This window comes from Oryctolagus cuniculus, chromosome 5 (genome assembly GCF_964237555.1).
Source record: "Oryctolagus cuniculus chromosome 5, mOryCun1.1, whole genome shotgun sequence".
In the NCBI taxonomy this organism is placed as follows: Eukaryota; Metazoa; Chordata; class Mammalia; order Lagomorpha; family Leporidae; genus Oryctolagus; species Oryctolagus cuniculus.
In genome coordinates, this window is record NC_091436.1 from 33,470,421 (window position 1) to 33,492,085 (window position 21,665).

General features: G+C 38.0%; 1 protein-coding gene across 13 annotated transcripts in view; it reads left to right on the top strand.

Moving 5' to 3' along the window:
• AHI1 (Abelson helper integration site 1) overlaps positions 1-21,665 on the top strand; it is a 231,110-nt gene that overhangs the window by 62,409 nt on the left and 147,036 nt on the right. For all 13 annotated transcript variants that reach the window (XR_011388506.1, XR_011388507.1, XR_011388503.1 and 10 more), the window contains 5 exons: positions 3,094-3,217; positions 9,930-10,159; positions 12,572-12,678; positions 18,252-18,370; positions 20,885-21,015. Coding sequence is in view for 8 of the 13 variants with exons in the window: in XM_008263550.4 (XP_008261772.1) it covers positions 3,094-3,217; positions 9,930-10,159; positions 12,572-12,678; positions 18,252-18,370; positions 20,885-21,015 (711 nt within the window). In the remaining 5 variants the exon portion in view is untranslated. The remainder of the gene's footprint in view (positions 1-3,093; positions 3,218-9,929; positions 10,160-12,571; positions 12,679-18,251; positions 18,371-20,884; positions 21,016-21,665) is intronic.

A 21,665-nucleotide genomic window follows, 5' to 3' on the forward strand; every position in this document is an offset into this window, starting at 1 on the left:
GAGATGTGCAAGTCGGCACATGCTCAAGCTGACTTACCTCAAACAGTAGAGTTAGAAACATACCAGGGGATTCCAATTCAATCCCATCAAGGTGGCATGTACCAATGCCATCTCACTAGTCCCAGTGATCAATTTCTGTTCACAATTGATCATAATGATAGGACTAAGAACCAAAGGGATCATATAAACAAGAATAGTGTCTGCAAATACTAGCTGATAGCATAAAAAAGGGAGAGAACAATCCAACATAGGAAGTGAGATACACAGCAGACCCATAGAATGGCAGATGTCCTAAACAGCACTCTGGCCTCAGAATCAGCCCTTAAGGCATGCGGATCCGGCTGAAAAGCCCATGAGAGTATTTCAGGCATGGAAAGCCAAGACACTCTGGGGGAAAAAAAAAACCTAAATGAAAGATATCCGCAAGTGAGATCCCAGTGGAAAGAACGGGTCATCAAAGAAGGAGGTACCTTTGAAGGGAAGAGAGAACTTCCACTTTGACCATGGCCTTGTCTAAATATGATCAGAGTCAGTGAACTCAGGGGGCTTCCATAGCCTTGGCAGCTCATGACAAGAGCCTAGGGTGATTACTGAGGCCATAAACAAGAGTGTCAATTTATTAAGTCAACAACAGGAGTCACTGTGCACTTACTCCTCATGTAGGATCTTTGTCCTTAGTGTGCTGTACATTGTGATTTAATGCTACAACTAGTACTCAAACAGTATTTTTCACTTTATGTTTCTGTGTGGGAGCAAACTGTTGAAATCTTTACTTAATGTAGGCTAAACTGATCTTCTGTATATAAAGAGAATCGAAAATGAATCTTGATGTGAATGGAAGGGGAGAGGGAGTGGGAAAGGGGAGGGTTGCGGGTGGGAGGGACATTATGGGGGGGAAGCCATTGTAATCCATAAGCTGTACTTTGGAAATTTATATTCATTAAATAAAAGTTAAAAAAAAAATAATAATAATTTTGCCACTTTTCTTAACAATAGCTAACCAAAAGTATAATAAATGATCAAATCAAGGATGGTAAATGTATTTTTAAAACATACAGAAAGATTTCTGTAAATATTTTCAATTTTAAATATAGAAAGTTAGAAGCATTAAGGATTAATAGATCTCATGAGGAATTTTAGCCAAAGTGGTTAGTTTATAGTACTATACTGATTTTAATTATGAAAGCCCACAACTTTGTCGTGCTCTAGAACAGCAAGAGTTGGCTAGCGAGTGACTAGATGAGACTTCTCATTATGATAGGGAAGTCAGCGGAGAGGCCAAGAAAAATTATTTCTCTAGTTTTTTAGAGATTTTTTTAAGTGAGCATTATCATACAGTGTAGACTAAAGCTTTGAATACTCTCCCGTCCTTTTGGCTAGGTATTCTAAACAGCTCTCCTCTACAGGAAGTAACCTTCTCACAACACCTGCCCTATAAGCTACATGGCGTTGGATTTTCCTCAGCTTCACAAAAGTTTTTTATTCCTTGGTTTCCCTTTTCTTCAGTGGAAGCTCATAATTGACTTGATTGGTATTTATTAAATAAATATTGCTCCCCGTGAAATAATAATGGACTTTAAAAATATGTAATTATTTGTGTAGTTTGATTACCACTATGCTAGCTGTTCTTTGAAAAGCCTTTTCTTAGCCTCACCTTGTGTCACCACTTGAGGGAGCTGTGGTGTTAAATGATACCTCTGGTTGTTTGAGCGTGTTATTTACACAACACCTGTACTGAGCAAGGTCAAACAAGGCCAAGTCCTGAGAATAAAGCCACTTGTGGAGCCACTAGACTGTCAAAGAGTGATAAGTCTTTGGGGATGTGGCTTTTGGTGGTGGTAGTGAGGAGCCAGCTTCTGCCCGGCTCCAGATTTTCATTACTTCATAAGGCTACTTTAGAGTTTAAGAGAGAAGGATGGATTAGGGCGACGTAAAGCATGATAAAGCTCAGTATTCTTACCGAGATTTTACTTGAGTAAATACAAACTTTATTTACTCTCCAGAGTTCTGAAAAATGCTGATTTTAACAGTTTTTACCAGTTTTCTTGTTGCTTCTCCAAGGGAGCAGACTTTCCAAGATTCTGATTTTGCTGTTTCATCCGAGCTGCTTAATATTTTAAAGGACAGTATGATTTTACCACTACGTGAAAGTAGAGACTAAAAACTTTGTTCAGTTTAGTGTAATTTTAGATTTCATTTTGCATATAATGTAAATAATTCAGTGTTTTGACTGTCACATTGAGTCACTATTAATTCCTTCACTTTGTTGGAATCTTTTTCTGACAGCATAGTTTTCATCTCTCATTACTTCAGATAATTAAAATTTTGGTTGAAATTTCATTTTCAGATCAAATAATATCTTAATCATGAAGTGAATTACAATGCAAATGTCACTTATTTGACAAGAATAATTCATTTTATATTATGCACTTTTATATATTATAAAATTTTATGTGTAAATTTTTGTGTCTGAAGAAAATAAAAACTATCCTTAAGTAGATTTTTAAATTGTGTTTACACTGCAGATGTCTTTGGTTATAATTTTGTTACAAACAGAGCTTGACTTATGCATAATTTATTTTTAATAAGATTTATTTATTTTTTTAAATTTTATTTAAGATATACAAATGCCATGTATTTCATATATACAGATTCAGGAACATAGTGACACTTCCCACCACTCACACTCCCACCCTTCTTGCTCCTCCCTCTCCTATTCCCATTTTTATTTTTTACAAAGATATATTTTCAGCTAACTTTATACTCATAAGGTTAACCCTACACTAAGTAAAGAGTTCAACAAATAGTACCTTCTCTCCCAACCATGCTCCTACCCTTCTTGTTCCTTCTCTCCTAATCCCATTTTTATTTTTTACAAAGATATATTTTCAGTTAACTTATAAGATTAACCCTACACAAATTAAAGAGTTCAACAAATAGTATGAAATAAAAAAAAAAAAACACTGTTCCTCAACATTTGAGACAAGGGCTGTTAAAAATCATTGCATCTCAAAGAAATTATAATTTATTTGTACTTACTGAAATGAAAGTCTTCTGTCTGGAAACATACTAATTTCTAAATATTTTCATTAGTATATGAAATCCCTTCTGGACGTTTCATGAGAGAGTTGTGTGGCCACCTCAATATCATTTATGATCTTTGCTGGTCCACGGATGATCGCTATATCCTTACTTCGTCATCTGATGGCACTGCCAGGTTTGTATACCCACGAACTATGTGCTGTTACATGCTGTTTGTCTTTAAGAAAAGCAGAGGAAATACAAAGTGATACAGGCTTTCTTGTTTTTCAAACCCTGTGAAGGGACTGTCATAAATATTCACCGTGCAGAAGGACTGACTAAAGAAATAGAAATAAAACATTTTTATTGAAGACATTTTTCATATATATATTTTATGTATGTACAAGGTAACATTTGTAGCCTTCACTGTCTTTCAGTCATTATTGTTTAGTTAATACTTTGAGATGAGATTATTAAACATGAGATTTTTTTTTTCTAGAACATAAGTGTTAGTGGCAGGGATTTGTGTCTTCACTGTGGGCTGGCTGCATAGACTGGAACCCAGTAGCACCCAAGACATGGCTGTAAGGGAAATAAAGAAATAGGTGCTTTTTGCTTTCATGGCTCCAGAGATTATTAAATATTTGCTCTTTTCAGAATGTCAGTCTGAAAATAATTGATTCCCTTTAAATTTAAAATCTCAAACATTTTAAAATCTAATTTTTAAAGTTTCATTTATACTTTAGTTAGCTACTTGTTCTATCTTGAATGTCTTTTTAAAATACTACTAGAGCTTTTCAAGATGCTTTTTAAAAAATTTAAAAAGTTTATTTATTCATTTGAAATACAGAGAGGGGAGAGAGAAAGAGAGAGATCTTCATCTGCTGGTTCTCTCTCCAAATGGCCCCAACAGTTAGGGCTAGGCTATGCCAAAACCAGAAGCCTGGTATTCCATCCGGGTCTCCTACAAGGGCAACAGGAGCCTAGGTATTTGAGCCATCATCTCCTGCTACCCAGGCACATTTGCAGGGAGCTGGGTTGGCAGCAGACTAGCAGGGACTCAAGCCAGCATGTGTATGTGCTGTGCATACACCATTTCATCTGATTCCAACAGCTGTTAGGAGCATGCACATCTTTTTTATAGAGTAGGAAACTGATAGAGCATTTTGAGATCTATACCCATTGCTCTTTTACTTCTTTTTTTAATTTTCTTAATTTTATTATTTTTATTTTTATTTTTATTTTTATTTATTAGGCAGAGTTATAGACAGTGAGAGAGAGTCAGAGAGAAAGGTCTTCTTTCTGACATTGGTTCACTCCCCAAATGGCCGCTATGGCCAGTGCACTGCGCTGATCCGAAGCCAGGAGCCAGGTGCTTCCTCCTGGTCTCCCATGTGGGTGCAGGGACCCAAGCACTTGGGCCATCCTCCACTGCCCTCCCAGGCCACAGCAGAGAGCTGGACCGGAAGAGGAGCAGCCGGGACTAGAACCCGGCGCCCATATGGGATGCTGGAGGCGGAGGATTAACCAAGTGAGCCACGTCTTTTACTTCTTTTGCTTCCTTGATCTCAACATGTTGACTTCCGGTGTCTGGGTCCTTCTTCTATTAATCTTACCAACTTTTTTCTCTGTATACAATGTCTATTTGATTGAGATATTATGATTGTTAGTTGGTATATATTTAAATGAGAAAAGATGACAGTTGGTAGCAGTTCCTTCACTGTTGAGCTGAGAACCAACTTTCACTCCTTAACAATGGCTCTAAGAACCTAGCTGGTCTGCTTGTTCTTTTAGCACAGCCATTCTGTCTGATGACAGGTAATGATCAAGAAAAATATTTCACTTGACTGAGATTTGCCTATGGTTTTGTAAGTCTTACAGTCGCCTGAGCTCTCAGTTCTGCTGAGCAATCCTTTTATTCATCCTTGTGCAGCATCTTTTTCACATTCCTTTGGCAAAAGCTCCCAAACCTGACCACCTACGAAATTCTATACACTCAATCACCAGTCTTCCCCCTTTCATTAAATGTGAACTTTAGCCATATGTGAACTTCCTATATTTCCCTCCAATTTTCCTTATAATGATTATAAATTCACCCATCTTTACCTCTTTTTGTCTCTCTTAACAAAGAGATATGGAAATAGCCTCCTTAAAACTAATTTTTGACCTGTGCTTTTAATCTCAATCCCTTAATCCATAATTCTGTCAGATACACTGTTTGCTACCCCCTCTAGTCAGTGTAGTTCCTTCCTTTCTGTTGAATTTGATCTTTCCTTTTGGAAACATGCTCCTATCTCCTTTCATTAAAAAACTTTTTTTTCAATTCTTCCTTCCTTCTAGATTACCATATTATTTTTTTTTCTGTCAATGCCATAAAGAGTATTCTACACATAATGTCTTGACTTCAACCCAGTTAATCTGGCTTTCATTCCCACCGTGCTGTATAAACTTTCTCTCAGCAGTGTCTTGCAAATTTGCAGACCCGGTGGCCAGTTTTGCTGTATACTCTGCCTTCACTGCTGTAATTCATTGTTGTCCTGTCTTGGTATATTTTTAATTCAGTGGTTTTCTTTTTGTGACTGACCAGTTCTATTAATTCTCTCTCTGCTTTCTTTTCCTTTGGCTTTTCACATGTTTATTCCCAGGATCCTGTACTTGATTATTCTATGCTTATCTTACTTTCCGTCACCTCCCCCAGCTTTTTATTCTTTAAATATTTATTTATTTATTTTTCTGAAAGGCAGAGTTACAGAGAGGCAAAGGCAAAGTCAGAGAGAGAGGTCTTCCATCCACTGGTTTACTCCCCAGATGGCTGCAACGGCTGGAGTTGCCCCGATCTAAAGCCAGGAGCCAGGAGCTTTTTCCAGGTCTCCCACGTGGGTACAGTGGCCCAAACACTTGGGCCATCTTGCACTGTTTTCCCAGGCCACAGCAGAGAGCTGGATCAGAAGTGGAGCAGCAAGGACTCGAACCAGCACCCATATGGGATGCTGGCACCACAGGCCTGGGCTTTAGCCCACTGGGCCACAGGGCCAGCCCCTCTTACATATTTTTTTAAAGGCAATCCTTATCTACTTGTCTCCCAAGCCATAACCTCTGAGTGGTGCTCATCTCTCCTTTTTTTCCCACATCTAAGGAGCACAGAATCTCTGTCCCTCCTAAAAGGCTTACCATCTATCCTGCACTCTTCATTGCTTTTGACTTATCTCAAACTCCTTTTGCCTTTTGCTTTAATTGTGGCTATTAAACATTCCCAGTGTTCAGTCTCTAGTTGCTGTGTTTCTGCTGTGCTAAAATTCTCCTTTCCAAACCATATTTCATAATGCCTTAACTTAAAACATACTTGTGTTTGCCTTACGCATTGAAAATTCGTCGGATTCCTTAGCATGAAATAATAGACACATGCCTCATTGTATCCTTTTCTTAGGCATGTTCCATGTACTCTTTGTCTCTCAACATCTTATCTTCTTTGGCATCTTCATTTCCTTTTACCTTACCTAATCTTCCTATATCTAAATATCCTTTTCCTATCTTTCCTAGCTAACTTACTCTTCCAACATAAATTCAAGAAGCAGCTTTGGTGAACAATAGTGGGCTCATAGCCATCATTTAAACTCCAGCTCAGACTTCAACATTTCTTGAAGCCACCTAGGTTTTTCCATGCATAATAATTTTTTTTCCTGAGGCTTTAAAATTTATATGAATTTGACGGTTTTCATCATAAAAATATTATTGGGAAAGCATTAATTGAGTGAAGAGAGAAGCATTGTAGTTAGAACCAAAAAAAAAGGAGGTTTTTGAAAGAGGTTGTGAATATTTATAGTGAATAAGCAAAAGTCAAAAGGAAGAGAATGGGGCCATCTTTGTGGTGTAGAGGGTAAAGCGCTGCCTGCAGTGCCAGCATCCCATAGGGATGCATGTTCTAGTCTCAGCTGCTCCACTTCCCATCCAGCTCTGTGCTATGGCCTGGGAAAGCAGTAGAGGATGGCCCAAGTCCTTGGGCCCCTGCACCCATGTGGGAGACCCAGAAGAGGCTCCTGTCTCCTGGCTTCAAATCTGCACAGCTCCAGCCATTGAGGCCATCTGGGGAATGAACCAACGGATGGAGGACCTTTCTTTCTCTCTCTCTCTGCCTCTGCCTTTTGGATAAATGAATAAATCTTAAAAGAAAAAAAAATGGAAGCGAACTAGACTCAGTGATGCTACCGTGTGGCAGAAGTGTGGATTTCTGCCCATGTCATCTTCTATTTTTCTAGGCATCACTGTCATAGTGTCTTCTAAGTAACCATTTCCCAATGGGTAGCTGTCTGCCTCGTGAGTTAAGCTTAAATCCACTTAGTTATTCAAAAAACTGTGTTTTTCTTAAATCAGTAGTTTCTATTACTAGTAGAAATTTTTCCCATGTGTAAATGACTCCCCATTGACCCCATGTGTCTCCCCATTCCCCCTCTTCATACGTTGCTCTCTGATATGTTTTTTATTTCCTAAATCTAATGTGTTTTGCATGCTCATCCTTGCTTTTTCTGGTCAGCCTAATTTATCCCCAAACCCACTAATATATTTTTATCGTGGATTCTACCATTGTTATACCTGGGTAGCAAAAGCCATTATTGATACCAGTTCAATTTTTGCACCAAAAAAGCTTCATTTTTATTTATAAAACATTTTACCCATTTTAATGGTATTGAACTATTTTGAAGACATGTTTAATTTCTGCCAGTACCTCTAACAATAATTAGCAAGCAGCTAAATGTTTCTTTAGCTTTTAAACTAAGCTTTTTTATTTATTTATTTTATTTATTTGAAAGAGTTACAGAGAGAGGTAGAGACACAGGAAGAGAGGTCTTCCATTCACTCGTTCACCTCCCAAATGCCAGCTATAATTGGAGCTAAGCTGACCTGCAGCCAGGAGCCTGGAGTTTCTTCTAGGTCTCCCACTTGGGTGCAGGGACTCAAGGACTGTGCCATCATCTGCTGCTTTCCCAGACACATTAGCACGGAGCTGGATCACAAGTGGAGCAGCTGGAACTTGAACCAATGCCCATATGGGATGCCAGCACTGCTAGCCAGGACTTTAACCCTCTGTGCCACCGTGCCAGCCCCTAAACATCATAATAATCCCTTCAAATTATCAATTTTATTCTTTTAGTTAAGTAACATTTCATGTAACATACATTCATGGAAAATGTTACTTGGCAAAAATGTTTGTGTAATGACACACATGGTTTGTTTTACTTGAAAACATGTTCTTTCAATTCCTTCATTATTAGTATAGGTTCCTAGTAATAGACAATCATATCCTGTATTTTATGCAGCTGCTTGAAAACTTACAGAATGTTATTTTTGAATACCAAATGTATTTTTCTTTTATCTATAATTTTAAAAGATTAGCATAAATCCCCAGAGGAAAAATTAATATATTCTCCTAATTCTAATAATGTAACCAAATACAGAAAAAATCCACTATTCCACACTCACACATTACCCGTGTATTGCTAGAAATTGCCCGTTGTTACAAGAAAAAAAATTGCCCATTTTGCAAGAGTAATTATTTAACCCTTATAACCGTTTATTCTTTTGTCAAGATTATAGCAGTGATAATTTAAAATAAAAAAAAAATAGCCCTTGTTTAAAAGAAGAAACAATGAGAAAATATGCTCCCTGGGGCTGGCACTGTGGCATACCTGGTAAAGCTGCTGCCTGCAGTGACAGCATCCTATATGGGTGCTAGTTCTAGTTTCGGCTGCTCCACTTCTGATCTAGCTCCCTGCTATGGCCTGGGAAAGCAGTGGAAGATGGCCCAAGTCCTGGGGCCCCTGCACTCATGTGGGAGACTTGGAATAAGCTCCAGGTTCCTGGCTTCAGATTGGCTGAGCTCCAGCCATTGTGGCCATTTAGGGATTGATCCAGGAAATGGAAGACTCACTCACACTCTCTCTCTCTGCCTCTTTCTCTCTCTGCCTCTGCCTCTCTCTCTCTTTGCCTCTGCCTTTCAAATAAATAAATAAATCTTTTACTTATATGCTTCCTGACATTAAAGGAAGTTCTTAATATCAGGCAGTATGCTTTCTCTCCAATTATCATAATTCTTAAAATCTTATTTCACTGGACATTTCAGTTTAATTTCAGTATTTTGTTTCAGTCTTTGGGATCTTCATCTTTATTATCTAGACTTTGAAGTTACAAATATAAAAGTTAATAGAGTATCCTGTTCTCTAAATCTCCAGTGGTATGCATTTTGCAAAAGCAGTATATACAACATAAATTAGAAATCAGTGTCAAGAATAGGTAGGTCTGGGGATGGGTGTTATAGTGCAGAAGATGAAACTGCTGCTTGGGGTACCTGTTTCCTGTATTAGAATGTGTAGGATCAAGCCCTGTCTGCGTTTACCACCCAGCTCTCTACTAATGCACAGCCTCAAGTGCTTGGGTTCCTAATGGCTCTCGTGTTTGGGTTCCTTCTTGGACCCACTTGAAAGACCTGGATGGAGTCCCTTGCTGCTAACTTTGGCCTGGCCTAGCCCTGGTGGTTGCAGGCATGTGTGGAGTGAACCAGTGGATGGAAAACCCCTCTCTGTCTCTGTCTTTGATGCTCTGCCTCTGAAATAAATAAAAATAGATACATAATTTTTAAATAGGCAGACTTAAATATCAGATTTATCCAATTACAAATGTAGTTTTAAATTTTATAGTATATATTATGATTAACAGATATAGTGTGGTAGATAAGAAAAAAATCTACCTGTCAAATAGGTGGTTATCATACTTCAGTTGTTATAAGACAGTTTACCGTTGGTTGTTGTCGTTTGGTTACTTAAGGTCCATTGTCTATATTGACTCAGAAAAACTGTTAAAGAAATTTTCTTCCACCTTTCAGAAGCAATATATAACTTTTTATCCTTTTCTAGGATATGGAAAAATGAAATAAACAATACAAATACTTTCAGAGTTTTACCTCATCCTTCTTTTGTTTACACGGCTAAATTCCATCCAGCCACAAGAGAGCTGGTAGTTACAGGATGCTATGATTCTATGATACGAATATGGAAAATTGACATGAGAGAAGATTCTGCCATATTGGTCCGACAGGTTGACGCTCACAAGAGTTTTATCAACTCTCTCTGTTTTGATACTGAAGGTATGTCAGAGACTATGTTTCAAGTGAAAACTAGCTGCATGAAGAATTCCTAGGTTTTTTTTTTAAAGCACTGAGAGAATAGCTAAGCTTGAGAGAGACTTTTGTGTTCATGATTGTTTATATTTAGATTTATGCTTATTTTGTACATCATATGATAAGTCTGGCACCAGGGTAGTTCTTTCTGTAATTTTGAATTTATTAGATTCCTAGCAATTTACATTCCATTAATCTTGGCTGTAACAACCAGCCATGTACCAAATTTCATAAATATATTTTTTAGGTTGGATATTAGCATTCTTCAATTTTTAAAGGAAGTTTAAGTTAAAGAGTATAATATTAGAAAGACTGGGGGAAATCTATATTTTATTTTTTATTTATTTAGGGGAAACAAATTTCATGTATTTCATATATGCAGATTTAAGAGCATAATGATACTTCCCACCTTACCTTCCCTCCTTCTCTCACTCCTACCCACCAGCCTCCTTCCTTTCTTATTTTTCTTTTAATTTTTACAATGATATACTTTCAGTTTACTTTATAATCATAAGCTTAATCCTCCACTAAATACAGAATTCAACAAATAGTAAGAATAAAAACCACTGTTCCTCAATTGTGTAGACAAGGGCTATAAATAATAATCAAATCTCAGAATGTTAGTTTCACTCATCTACATTACATTATTTTTGTACTCTGTATATTGCTTATCACAAATCAGAGAAAACATAATTTTTTTTTGTGACTGGCGTATTTCAGTTAGTATAATGGTCTCTAGTTGTAACCATTTTGTTGCAGAAGACAGGATTTCATTCTTTTTACAGCTGGATAGTATTCCATCTGTGTGTGTATGTGTGTGTGTATAAAATGTAGCAATAAGATTTTGTAGAAAGTAGACAAAAATTAAGGGAAACTTGCAGTTATTTAAAGATTTTTCCTAGTGTATGAATAATATAAATGCTATTTTAAATATATAAAATACAAGCTTTATTAGCTTAAAGGTTAAAGAAACTTATGATATATGTTAAATAATCCTTCACATTATTTCAGAGTCTAGATATGTAGACTGTAGCTATAATTAATATAAGATCCATATCAACATAATAATATTGCTAATGTACTCAGTTATGCTGTAGGAATGTTAATAAATTAGTTAATATGTTAATAAACATATTCAGGAAAAGTCCTGAACTGAAAGGTGTCTAAAAACTGTCAGGGGCCGGTGTTGTGGTGTAGTGGGTAAAGCTACCGCCTGCAGTGCTGGCATCCCAAATGGACACCAGCATCCCATATGAGTGCTGGTTCGAGACCTGGCTGCTCCACTTCCAATCCAGCTCTCTGCTATGGCCTGGGAAGGCAATAGAGAATGACCCAAGTTCTTGGGCCCCTTCACCTGTGTAGGAGACCTGGAAGTAGCTACTGGCTCCTGGCTTTGGATTGACCCAACTCCGGCCATTGTGGCAATTTAGGGAGTAAAGCAGCAGATAGAAGATCTCTCTCTGCCTTTGCCTCTGTGTAATTCTGCCTTTCAAATAAATAAATAAATCTTAAAAAAAAGAAAACTTTGTCATAATAGAATTTCCCAGATTATAAAAGACACAGAAAGAAGTTCTTCAAATATTTGGCCATAGGATAGGCAAATTTGGGGGAATAAAAAGGAAACTGTCCTCCATCAGATAAAGAAGGGTCATAGCTACAGAAGACATAGTTTTCTTTGCTTAAAATTAAAAAGAACATTGTAACACCAGGAACAGTTCACCAGTTAAATAAACTGTTTTGCAGAATATTAAATTCAAAGTTGCTGAGCAGCCATCTGTTAGTAACTTTTGTGTAACATCTTCCTGAGTGGGTATAAAGTTGAACTTGGTAGTCTGAGGTCTCATTCAACTCTAAGATGGTTTGACTGAAGAATCAGTATCAAACTGTAATACTTGTTATTTTTATTATTTAATGAATTTCCTGATCATACATTAAGTTCCTACTGGGTCTCAGGTATTAGCATTTAGTCTGAAGTTAGTATATCATCTCTACTATATATTAATAGTGTATAGTAGAACCCTGGTATTTTTCTACTAATATAAAACAGATTATATGGGTTAATAATGAATACAAATGCATGTTTGATAATTCAAAAAATTTGACTTTGGAATATGAGCCACATACACATGCCCTGAGATGCTTATTTCTTTTGTATTCAAATTCAGGTAAGTGACAATGGGGAATAAGTCATCAAAAATAATTTAAAAGAGTGAAGAACTTCAACAAAGATAATTGGGATTTCACTGTGAGTTGTGTTTGGCTCTTTGGCTTTTTTAATAATTCAATTCTTTGGCTGTTGTACTGAGATGGGATTTCCCCCAGCTTCATATTTGTTTCTAACTCTGAGTGATATGTGTAATTTTATTTTTCTTAAACTAGGACATCACATGTACACAGGAGACTGCACAGGGATGATTGTTGTTTGGGATACCTATGTCAAGGTGAATGATTTGCAACATTCGGTACGCCACTGGGCTATAAATAAAGTAGGTTATATTTTATATTTGGGGGTTTCATTAAAGAAACTGGGGAAAAAGCACAACCACATGAGTTTAAGATAGGATATCAGGACATTCTGTTCTCTCTTTCCAACAAATTATCAGGGGCAGGCATTTCGTGCCAATGTTAAGTGGTTTCGAGGGATACCCTCTTCTGATATCAGAGTGCCTGGTTTGAGTCCTGGCTATTCTGCTTGTGATCCAGCTTCTTGCTAATGCACGGCTCGGAAGGCAGCAGATGATGGCTCAAGTACTTTGATCCCTGCCATTCAACGTGAGAGACCCAGAATGAGTTCTGGGCTCCTAGCTTTGGTCTAAGCCGACTCAGCCATGGCTTTTGTGGGTATTTGGGAAGTGAACCAGTAGATGGATGGTCTCTTTCTCCGTGTTCACACATTACACACACACACACACACACACACACACACACGTACCTCTCTCCTCTTTCTCTCTGTCTCTCCCCTCTCTGCATTTCAAATAAAATGAAAATAAGTCAATAAAAATATTTTTAAATTATCAATTTTTGTCAGTCCCTGAAAAAAAAACAGTTATAACTTCTTCCTCATGGGTACTAGTGCAATAAGTTAACTAAGATTTTCTTTGTTTTGGCCAGACCTCACTTTCCCTCTTTTGTACCCAGTTTTTACTGCTGAGCTCAGTGATCCATTAACTGAAATTTATGCTAAACCGTGGTATATTTTATATTAACAATTCTAGGTAATAACTTATTTTCTGTTATTCATTTCATTTTTTCTTGGTCCATGACATCTCTCTAGAAGCAATATGTTCAGTGCTTTGCCAACAGTGATGTCTTTCATATTGTGGAATTATCATGGAGACCTACGATCCAGTTACAATAATCACTTCATTTGAAATATGCTCAGTAGTCAGAAATGAATGAGGAAGCTCATTTGAGGGAAAAGTATTTCTAAGGTGGTTTGTAAGCAATTTTGTTGATCCATGTTTTTTAGTTTTTAGTTAAATATGAGTCAAGAAGCTTCAGTTCATTTTATATTAATCGATACAGTTTCTGCCTAACATGTTATACCTTTGTTCTTCGATTTTTGTGATGAATATATGACAATAGTTGCTTTCTTTTTTTTTAAGATTTATTTTATTATTATGTATTTGAAATGCAGAGTTACAGAGAGACAGAGGCAGATAGATCTTCTATCTGCTGGTTCATTCCCTAAATGGCCACAATGGCTGGAGTTGGGCCAATCCAAAGTCTGGAGCCAGGAGATTTTTCCAAGTCTCCCACACAGATGCAGGGGCCCAAAGGCTTGGGCCATCCTTCGCTGCTTTCCCAGGCACATTAGCAGGGAGCTGAATTGAAAGTGGAGCAAGCAGGACCCAAACTGGTGCCCATATGGGATGTTGGTGTCACAGGCGACAGCTTAACCTGCTGTGCACAGCTCTGGCCCTCATAGTTGCTTTAAATTTCCATGAACTTTAGTCAAATGTATTGAGTCTCTAAGATCAGTTTAGAGAACTCTATATTTACTTATCTCTTCCAGTCTAATCAGATTAAAGGATCCCTTGGGATTTCTTGGGATTCAGGATGTAAACTAGATTAACACACTTTGAAAAGAACTTTCTAATTATTTATCTGAAGGATCAGCAAGGATTCAAAGTCCTCAGACTCAGTTATTTGAGTCTATAAAGCAAAATTCATTATTTGATATAATAATCACATTTCTTTTTTTTTTTTAAAGATTTATTTACTTATTTGAAAGAGTTATGCAGAGAAAGGAGGAGAGGCAGAAAGAGAGAGAGAGGTCTTCCATCCGCTAGTTCATTCCCCAATTGGCTGCAATGGCCAGAGTTGTGCCAGTCTGAAGCCTGGAACCAAGAGCTTCTTCCAGGTCTTGTACATGGGTACAGGGGCCCAAGCACTTGGGCCATCTTCTGCTGCTTTCCCAGACCATAGCAGAGAGCTGGGTTGGAAGTGGAGCAGCCGGGACTTGAACCGGCGCCATATGGGATGCCGGCGCTGCAGGCGGCAGCTTTACCCGCTACACCACAGCACCAGCCCCCAAAAATCACATTTCTTTGCCTTAACATACTTAACTAAAGGGCAGATTTACTTTGCATGTTTTCAGCCTGGCCATTACATGAGACAGGAATGGCAATCTAGGAAATGAGCTGAAATGTCTTTTTAGTAGCCTATGCCATGTGACAGACCTAGTGACTGTGGTCATATCTGGCTGTATTCAGCCAACAGCATGGGGAGAGCCATTGTGCTACCTGTCCCTTAAGGAGAACTCTTCATGTGCTGTTGTACACACTCCTTGCACCAGGACACTTGCTTCAAAACAAGTATTTTTAGTTTGACCATGGATGTGATAAAGAAATGTCGAGGAAATCATCAGCTACTGCAAACACAAAATCTGCCATCAAATGTCTCAAATTTATACCTAGCATTTGATAGGAAGTTTTATTTTCTAAAATCCTCATCTGTGGTGTCAGCATTTCAGTGTTTTCTGTAACTTTTTAAAAATACTTCTATTCAGTGTCAGGGGCTCCGCTGCTGATGTCAGGACTATAACTTTCCTCAGCTGGTGCCCACTCCCCTCTGAAGAGGAGACCCTCTAGGTCAGGGGTGGGGAACAGCAAGCTCACACACTCGATAAAGCCCGTGAAATCATTTGGTCTGGCCGTGTAAGGAAACTACAGGTGGGACTCAAAATTCAATAAATCTATATGGCAAGCTAATTTTTATTTTGATAATTTTGTATGGCCCACAAATGATGTTATAAATATCCAGATAGCCCTTGGCAGAAAAAAGATTCCCCACCCCAGCTGTATGTGAAGGGAGCAAAAAGCAATAAGGAATCCACAAGGGTGAGGAAGGCTGATTCAGAATTCTGCCTGCAGACTAAGGCAGACTTTCTTTGACTTTTTGTACCTTAGCTCAAGCAATTTTGTATTTGCAGTTTTTTCTACTCCTGGTAATCCAAACAAGAAGGACTTTTAGCAGTTGTTTAGTGTAAAAAATAAATTTCATTAAGAATATTCAACATATACAAAATGATCTTATGAAGGTACTTAAAGACAATAAGAAGGTTACCATAATGAAATACATTAACATGCCCATTGTATCACAGAGTTGCCCTATTTTTTGTTTTTATGACAAGGGCAACTAAAATTGGAGTGGGCACAGTGGATTAAGCCACTGCTTGGGGCACCCACATCCCATGTTGGAGTGTCTTTCTCATGTTCCAGCTACTCCACTTCTGATCCAGCTTCCTGCTAATGCACCTGGCAGGCTGCAGATGATAGCCCAAAGGCTTGGCCCCTCCCTCCCATGTGAGACCAGAATGCAGTTCCTGGCTGCTGGCTCCTGCCTGGCCCTGACTGTTGCAGGCATTTGAGATACAAACCAGGAAGGGAAGCTACCTCTCATTCTCTCCCTCTGTCTCTCTACCTTTCAAATAAGTAAATAAAACACAAAAAAAAAAACCAAAACAAAACAAAACAAAAAACTACTGCATTTGTCTGAATCCTAAATACACAGCAGTTTTTTTTTAATCAGTTTTGGAATCCATGCATAGTGTTTTTTTTTTTTTTCCTTTTTTAAAGTTCTATTTATTTATTTGAAAGAATTACACAGAGAGAAAAGGAGAGGCAGAGCTAGAGGTCCTCCATCCACTGGTTCACTCTCCAGTTGGCCGCAATGGCCAGAGCTGTGCCGATCCAAAGCCAGGAGCCAGGAGCTTCCTCTTGGTCTCCCACACGAGTGCAGGGGCCCAAAGACTTGGGCCATCTTTTACTGCTTTCGCAGGCCACAGCACAGAGCTGGATGGGAAGTGGAGCAGCCAGGACTTGAACCAGCACCCACATGGGAAATTGACTTTTGTGTTCTGAACTTTTGGTGTGATATTCAGAAAGTCATTTCTAAGAACAATGCATAAGGAGCTTTTCCCTTGTTGTTCTAAGAGTTTTATAGTTTTTGGTCTTAAATGTAGAGCTTCGACTGGCGCCACGGCTCACTAGGCCAATCCTCTGCCTATGGCGCTGGCACCCCAGGTTCTAGTCCCGGTCGGGGCACCGGATTCTGTCCCGGTTGCTCCTCTTCCTGTCCAGCTCTCTGCTGTGGCCTGGGAGGGCAGTGAAGGATGGCCCAAGTGCTTGGGCCCTGCACCCGCATGGGAGACCAGGAGAAGCACCTGGTTCCTGGCTTCGGATCAGCGCGGTGCGCTGCCAGAGCCACCATTGAGGGGTGAACCAATGGACAAGGAAGACCTTTCTCTCTGTCTCTCTCTCACTGTCCATTCTGCCGGTGCAAAAAAAAAAAAAAAAAATGTAGAGCTTCTATCCATTTTGAGTTGATTTTTGTATGTGATGCAAGATAAAGGTACAGTTTAATTCATTGGTAATTCCTCTTACACAAGTAGAAGGCAAGTTCTACTTCAATGTTCATGTCTTTCCTGACATCATTAGTTAGATATTATTTTTAGCTGCCCCCAAATTACTGTCAACCTCAACGAAAGAAAACCCACCTAAAATTACAGTCTAAATCATTTCAGAATATGATGTCTATAATGTCTTTTTCAAAACAAGTAGAAGTGCATGAAGAGGGGCCGGCGCCATGGCACACTAGGTTAATCCTCCACCTGTGGTGCCAGTTCTAGTCCTAGTTGCTCCTCTTCCAGTCCAGCTCTCTTCTGTGGCCCAGGATGGCAGTGGAGGATGGCCCAAGTCCTTGGGCCCTGCGCCCACATAGGGACCAGGAGAAGCACCTGGCTCCTGGCTTCGGATCGGCATGGTGCCAGCTCTAGCGGCCATTTGTGGAGTGAACCAACAGAAGGAAGATCTTTCTCTCTGTCTCTCTTTCTTACTGTCTGTAAGTCTACCTGCCAAATAAATAAATAATAAAAAAGTATATGAAGAAAGAATATGAAACTGGAGTAGAACTGGAAAAGTTAATTCTACACTTAGTTTTGAATTTATAAAATTTAGAAACTTTGTTATATGATGTTAAACAGAAAATGAAATGTTAGAAGATACGTTTGTTGGGAGTGCTTCTTGTCTGACCCTGACTATATTTTGGGAAAGTAAATAATGTTCAGGAATTCATACGATTAAATGCAACATTATGTAAAAACACAAAAAATACAATCCACCAGCATTATTGTCAACCCTAAACTGAAGTTTTTGGGTATCCTTTTGCTGATAATTTTAAAGCATTCTGTATAGAATTGAAAATGACATTTTTCAAAAAAGTTTTATTTATTTATTTGAGTGGCAGCATTACAGACACAGAGAGAGACAGAGATATTCCATCCACTGGTTCATTCCACAGATAGCTGTAGTGGCCAGCGCAGGGCTGAGCTGAAGCCAGGTCTCCCATGTGAATGGCAGGGGCCCAAGGACTTGGGCCATCTTCTGCTGATTTTCCCAGGCCATGAGTAGGATGATGGCTTGGAAGGGAAGCAGCTGGACTCGAACCCATGACCAAAAAATAACACTTTAAAAGTAATTTCATACTCTAAAAAAGGCTTAAAATTAGACACACTTTTCATAGAAGTATTTTATGATATTTTTCTTTATTGTTTTAGGAAATTAAAGAAACTGAATTTAAGGGAATTCCAATAAGTTACTTGGAGGTTCATCCCAACGGAAAACGTTTGTTAATCCACACCAAAGACAGTACTTTGAGAATTATGGATCTCCGAATGTAAGTATATTTTAGTTTTAATGTAAAGGAGGTATTCATAGAATAAGTAGTACATTAGTTTATAAACTGTAGCAGTGGTTCTCAACTAGACAATTTTGCCTCCCTGGGGATAGCTAGAAGTATCTGGAGATGTTTTTGATGTTGTGCCTGGTATCTAATGGGTAGAGATGTAGTGGGTATTGCTGAGTTTCCTACAGCTCATAGGACAGCCAGCCACTTGGCTGATGCCAAAATTGAACATCTCTGATGTTGAAATGTGATCACTTGCTTTTTATTTTTATAATTAAAAGACATTTTGATCTTCAACAGTGAGGACTATCTTTTATTTCTGTGATAGTGCTACAGTATAGTAGTATGATATCATATTGTAACTGAAGGGAAGGCTTTTGATTAATGCATTCTTCTTCTAATTTTTTTCTATATAAAAATATCTTTAATGTAAAAGGCAGAAACAGTTCTGGGAAAACCAGCACAAACTTCTACTGTGTTTTTGTTTTAGTTACTATAAAACAAATGGAAGAAAGCTCTATTATTAGATTTCCTTATTATTTTTAGAAAGGCAAATGGGTTACCTGTATTAGTTTAATTCTACAGGTGTCTTTTTTAAGGCTAACCATTAAACCCTTCAATAGTTTGGTACAATAGTTGAAGATACTGGCAGTGGTGCTACGGGGGAATGATAAGCAGAATTAGCCCAAAATAACAACAATTTAAAAAAGTTCTTGTGGGACTTATTTTTTTTCTATGCATAGCATCCATCCCATGCCAGGAAGATAGCAAATTTTTTATTTATTTATTTATTTATTTATTTATTTATTTATTTATTTGAAAGTCAGAGTTACACAAAGAGAGAAGAGGCAGAGAGAGAGAGAGAGGTCTTCCATCCAGTGGTTCACTCCCCAGATGGCCTCAACAGCCGAAGCTGCGCTGATCTGAAGCCAGGAGCCAGGAGCTTCTTTCGGGTCTCTCACTTGGGTGCAGGGGCCCAAGGACATGGGCCATCCTCCACTGCTATCTCAGGCCATAGCAGAGAGCTGGATTGGAAGAGGAGAAGCCGGGACTAGAACTGGTGCCCATATGGGATGTCGGCACTTCAGGCCAGGGCGTTAACCCACTGTACCCCAGCACCGGACCCAGTAGCAAATATTTGATATGCCTTTTTAATGAATACAAATCTATACTAGAAAGATTACATTTTTCATGGAAACAAGAAAGCTGACATCTATAATGTAATTTTCTTCTTAAAAGCTCTATTGAGTCTAGCATTTGAGTTCAGTCTTGAAGGATGAATAGAATTTAGACAAAAATTAAGGCATTTTAGTAGTGTAGAAAATAAGTTTTAAGTTCAGAATTGGGATAATATGTGTGTGTGTGTTCAAGGTAGTTCAAGGTAGTCTGTGTCAGCATAGATTTCTTGACAAGGAAAACAGAATTTTTTTTTTAAACAAATAGAAATTAGAACCAAATTAAAAGGCCAAGTTTAGGAGTTAAGTTTTTCCCTTTTAAGCAGTGTGATATAGCTTGAGATCATATATGGGCTCAAGGGACATAGTGCTTAACCTCTGAATCTGCCTTTCCATCACCTTGCTAGCTGGTTAACCTCTCTGTGACTCTTTCACCTTCTCTCAAATGGTATAAATAAAATACAATACTCATAAGGGCTTTGTGCGGGAATAAACTACTAATACATGCAGAGCCGACACAAGGGCTCCAGAATGTTTGACCCAGTACTCCAAGTTGAGGAATTTAAGTTAAGAAAATACATGTAAAGCAGTGCAAATACAAAACACACACAGTATCCACAGGAGTCATGTTCATGGTAGGAGAAATCCTAACTGTTGTCCATAATAGAACATCTCTTACAATGTTATATATGCATTAAAATGATAATGTGTAATCCGTGTTTTCTGATATGGAGGTCCATTATTCATGATGTATTATTGAGTGAAGAAAAGCAGATACAGAGCGGTGTATCTATATAAATGGGTAACGATGGACTTACCTGACCCATGTTAAGCACTGACTTAGTGTTAGTTTTTATTCCTAAGTGAAAAATTATGGGAGATGGTGTACCATAGTCACAGGTGATTGAGCAATATACTTTATCTAATATTTATTCAAGGATGAGCTATTTCTTTTGTGATTTTTAAAATGCATCAGATGGAAGAAAATGCAAGGTTATAAAAATTCTACCCAATTTTTAGTTACCAACTCAAATGCTCTCTCTAGCTAAAATTAATCTCTCTTATTTAAATCTGTAAAGTACTTTTTCTGTTTTTCTTTTGTGCTGTTTTCTAAATCCATCTTCTGTTTTACACTGAAATGTTGCTTCTTCTAAACTATAAGCACCCTGAGCATAGGACTGTCTCTTCTTTGTTCTGCCATAGAATGTCTCCCCCTGTGAACATTCTCAAAGGTTGTTTGTTGAGTGCAAATTAAATTTTTAAAAAAGTTTTTCAATCACTATTTTAAACGGTTATGATAGTTCACCTCTGAAAATACCTTTTGTTATAGATTAGCAGCAAGGAAGTTTGTCGGTGCCGCCAATTACCGGGAGAAGATCCATAGTACTTTGACTCCGTGTGGGACTTTCCTCTTTGCTGGGAGTGAGGATGGAATAGTATATGTCTGGAACCCAGAAACAGGTAAATGCTTACTGGCCTTTAAAAATATTTTTGGGGAGGACTAGGTGTTTGAAGAAGTATGAAGACTGACATTTTTGGAATAATTTTGGGAAGTTTCGCTGGAATTCAGCTATAGTCTAAACTTATGTTAAATTCTGTTCTTCATATTTTAATATCTTCATGGATTTGTAATTTCACATTACAATTCAAAACTTATTCTTTCCTTGTTTACAGTGATATCTTGCTGATCTTAGAGGAGTATTTAATGAGAACTATAATGCAAAGTACAAATGTTATCAGCCAAACTTGGACTTAACTAGGTAGACAAGTGGTTAAACATCTCCATGATTCCATATTTTGATTAGTAACTAAAACATTCTTGTGAAGGTTTTTGATATCTGAAGCTTAACTAACAATTTACCAGAATTGCTACAATTCATTTTTCCCCAGTAATTTTAACTATTACGTTGGAAAGTTCACTTTTGCCTCATCTTTGCTTTTCAAAAAAGAAGCTAAAACTATGTGAACATTTCTAAACAAGAAATTGAGAAAATTTTATACAGTTTTCTTTATGTGCAGTATTTGATTTCACCTTGTTTATTCTCTTGTTTTGTACTTTTGATATTTTGACTAGCCAGCTCACGTAGGGGTTTTCCCTCTCCCCAAATTGT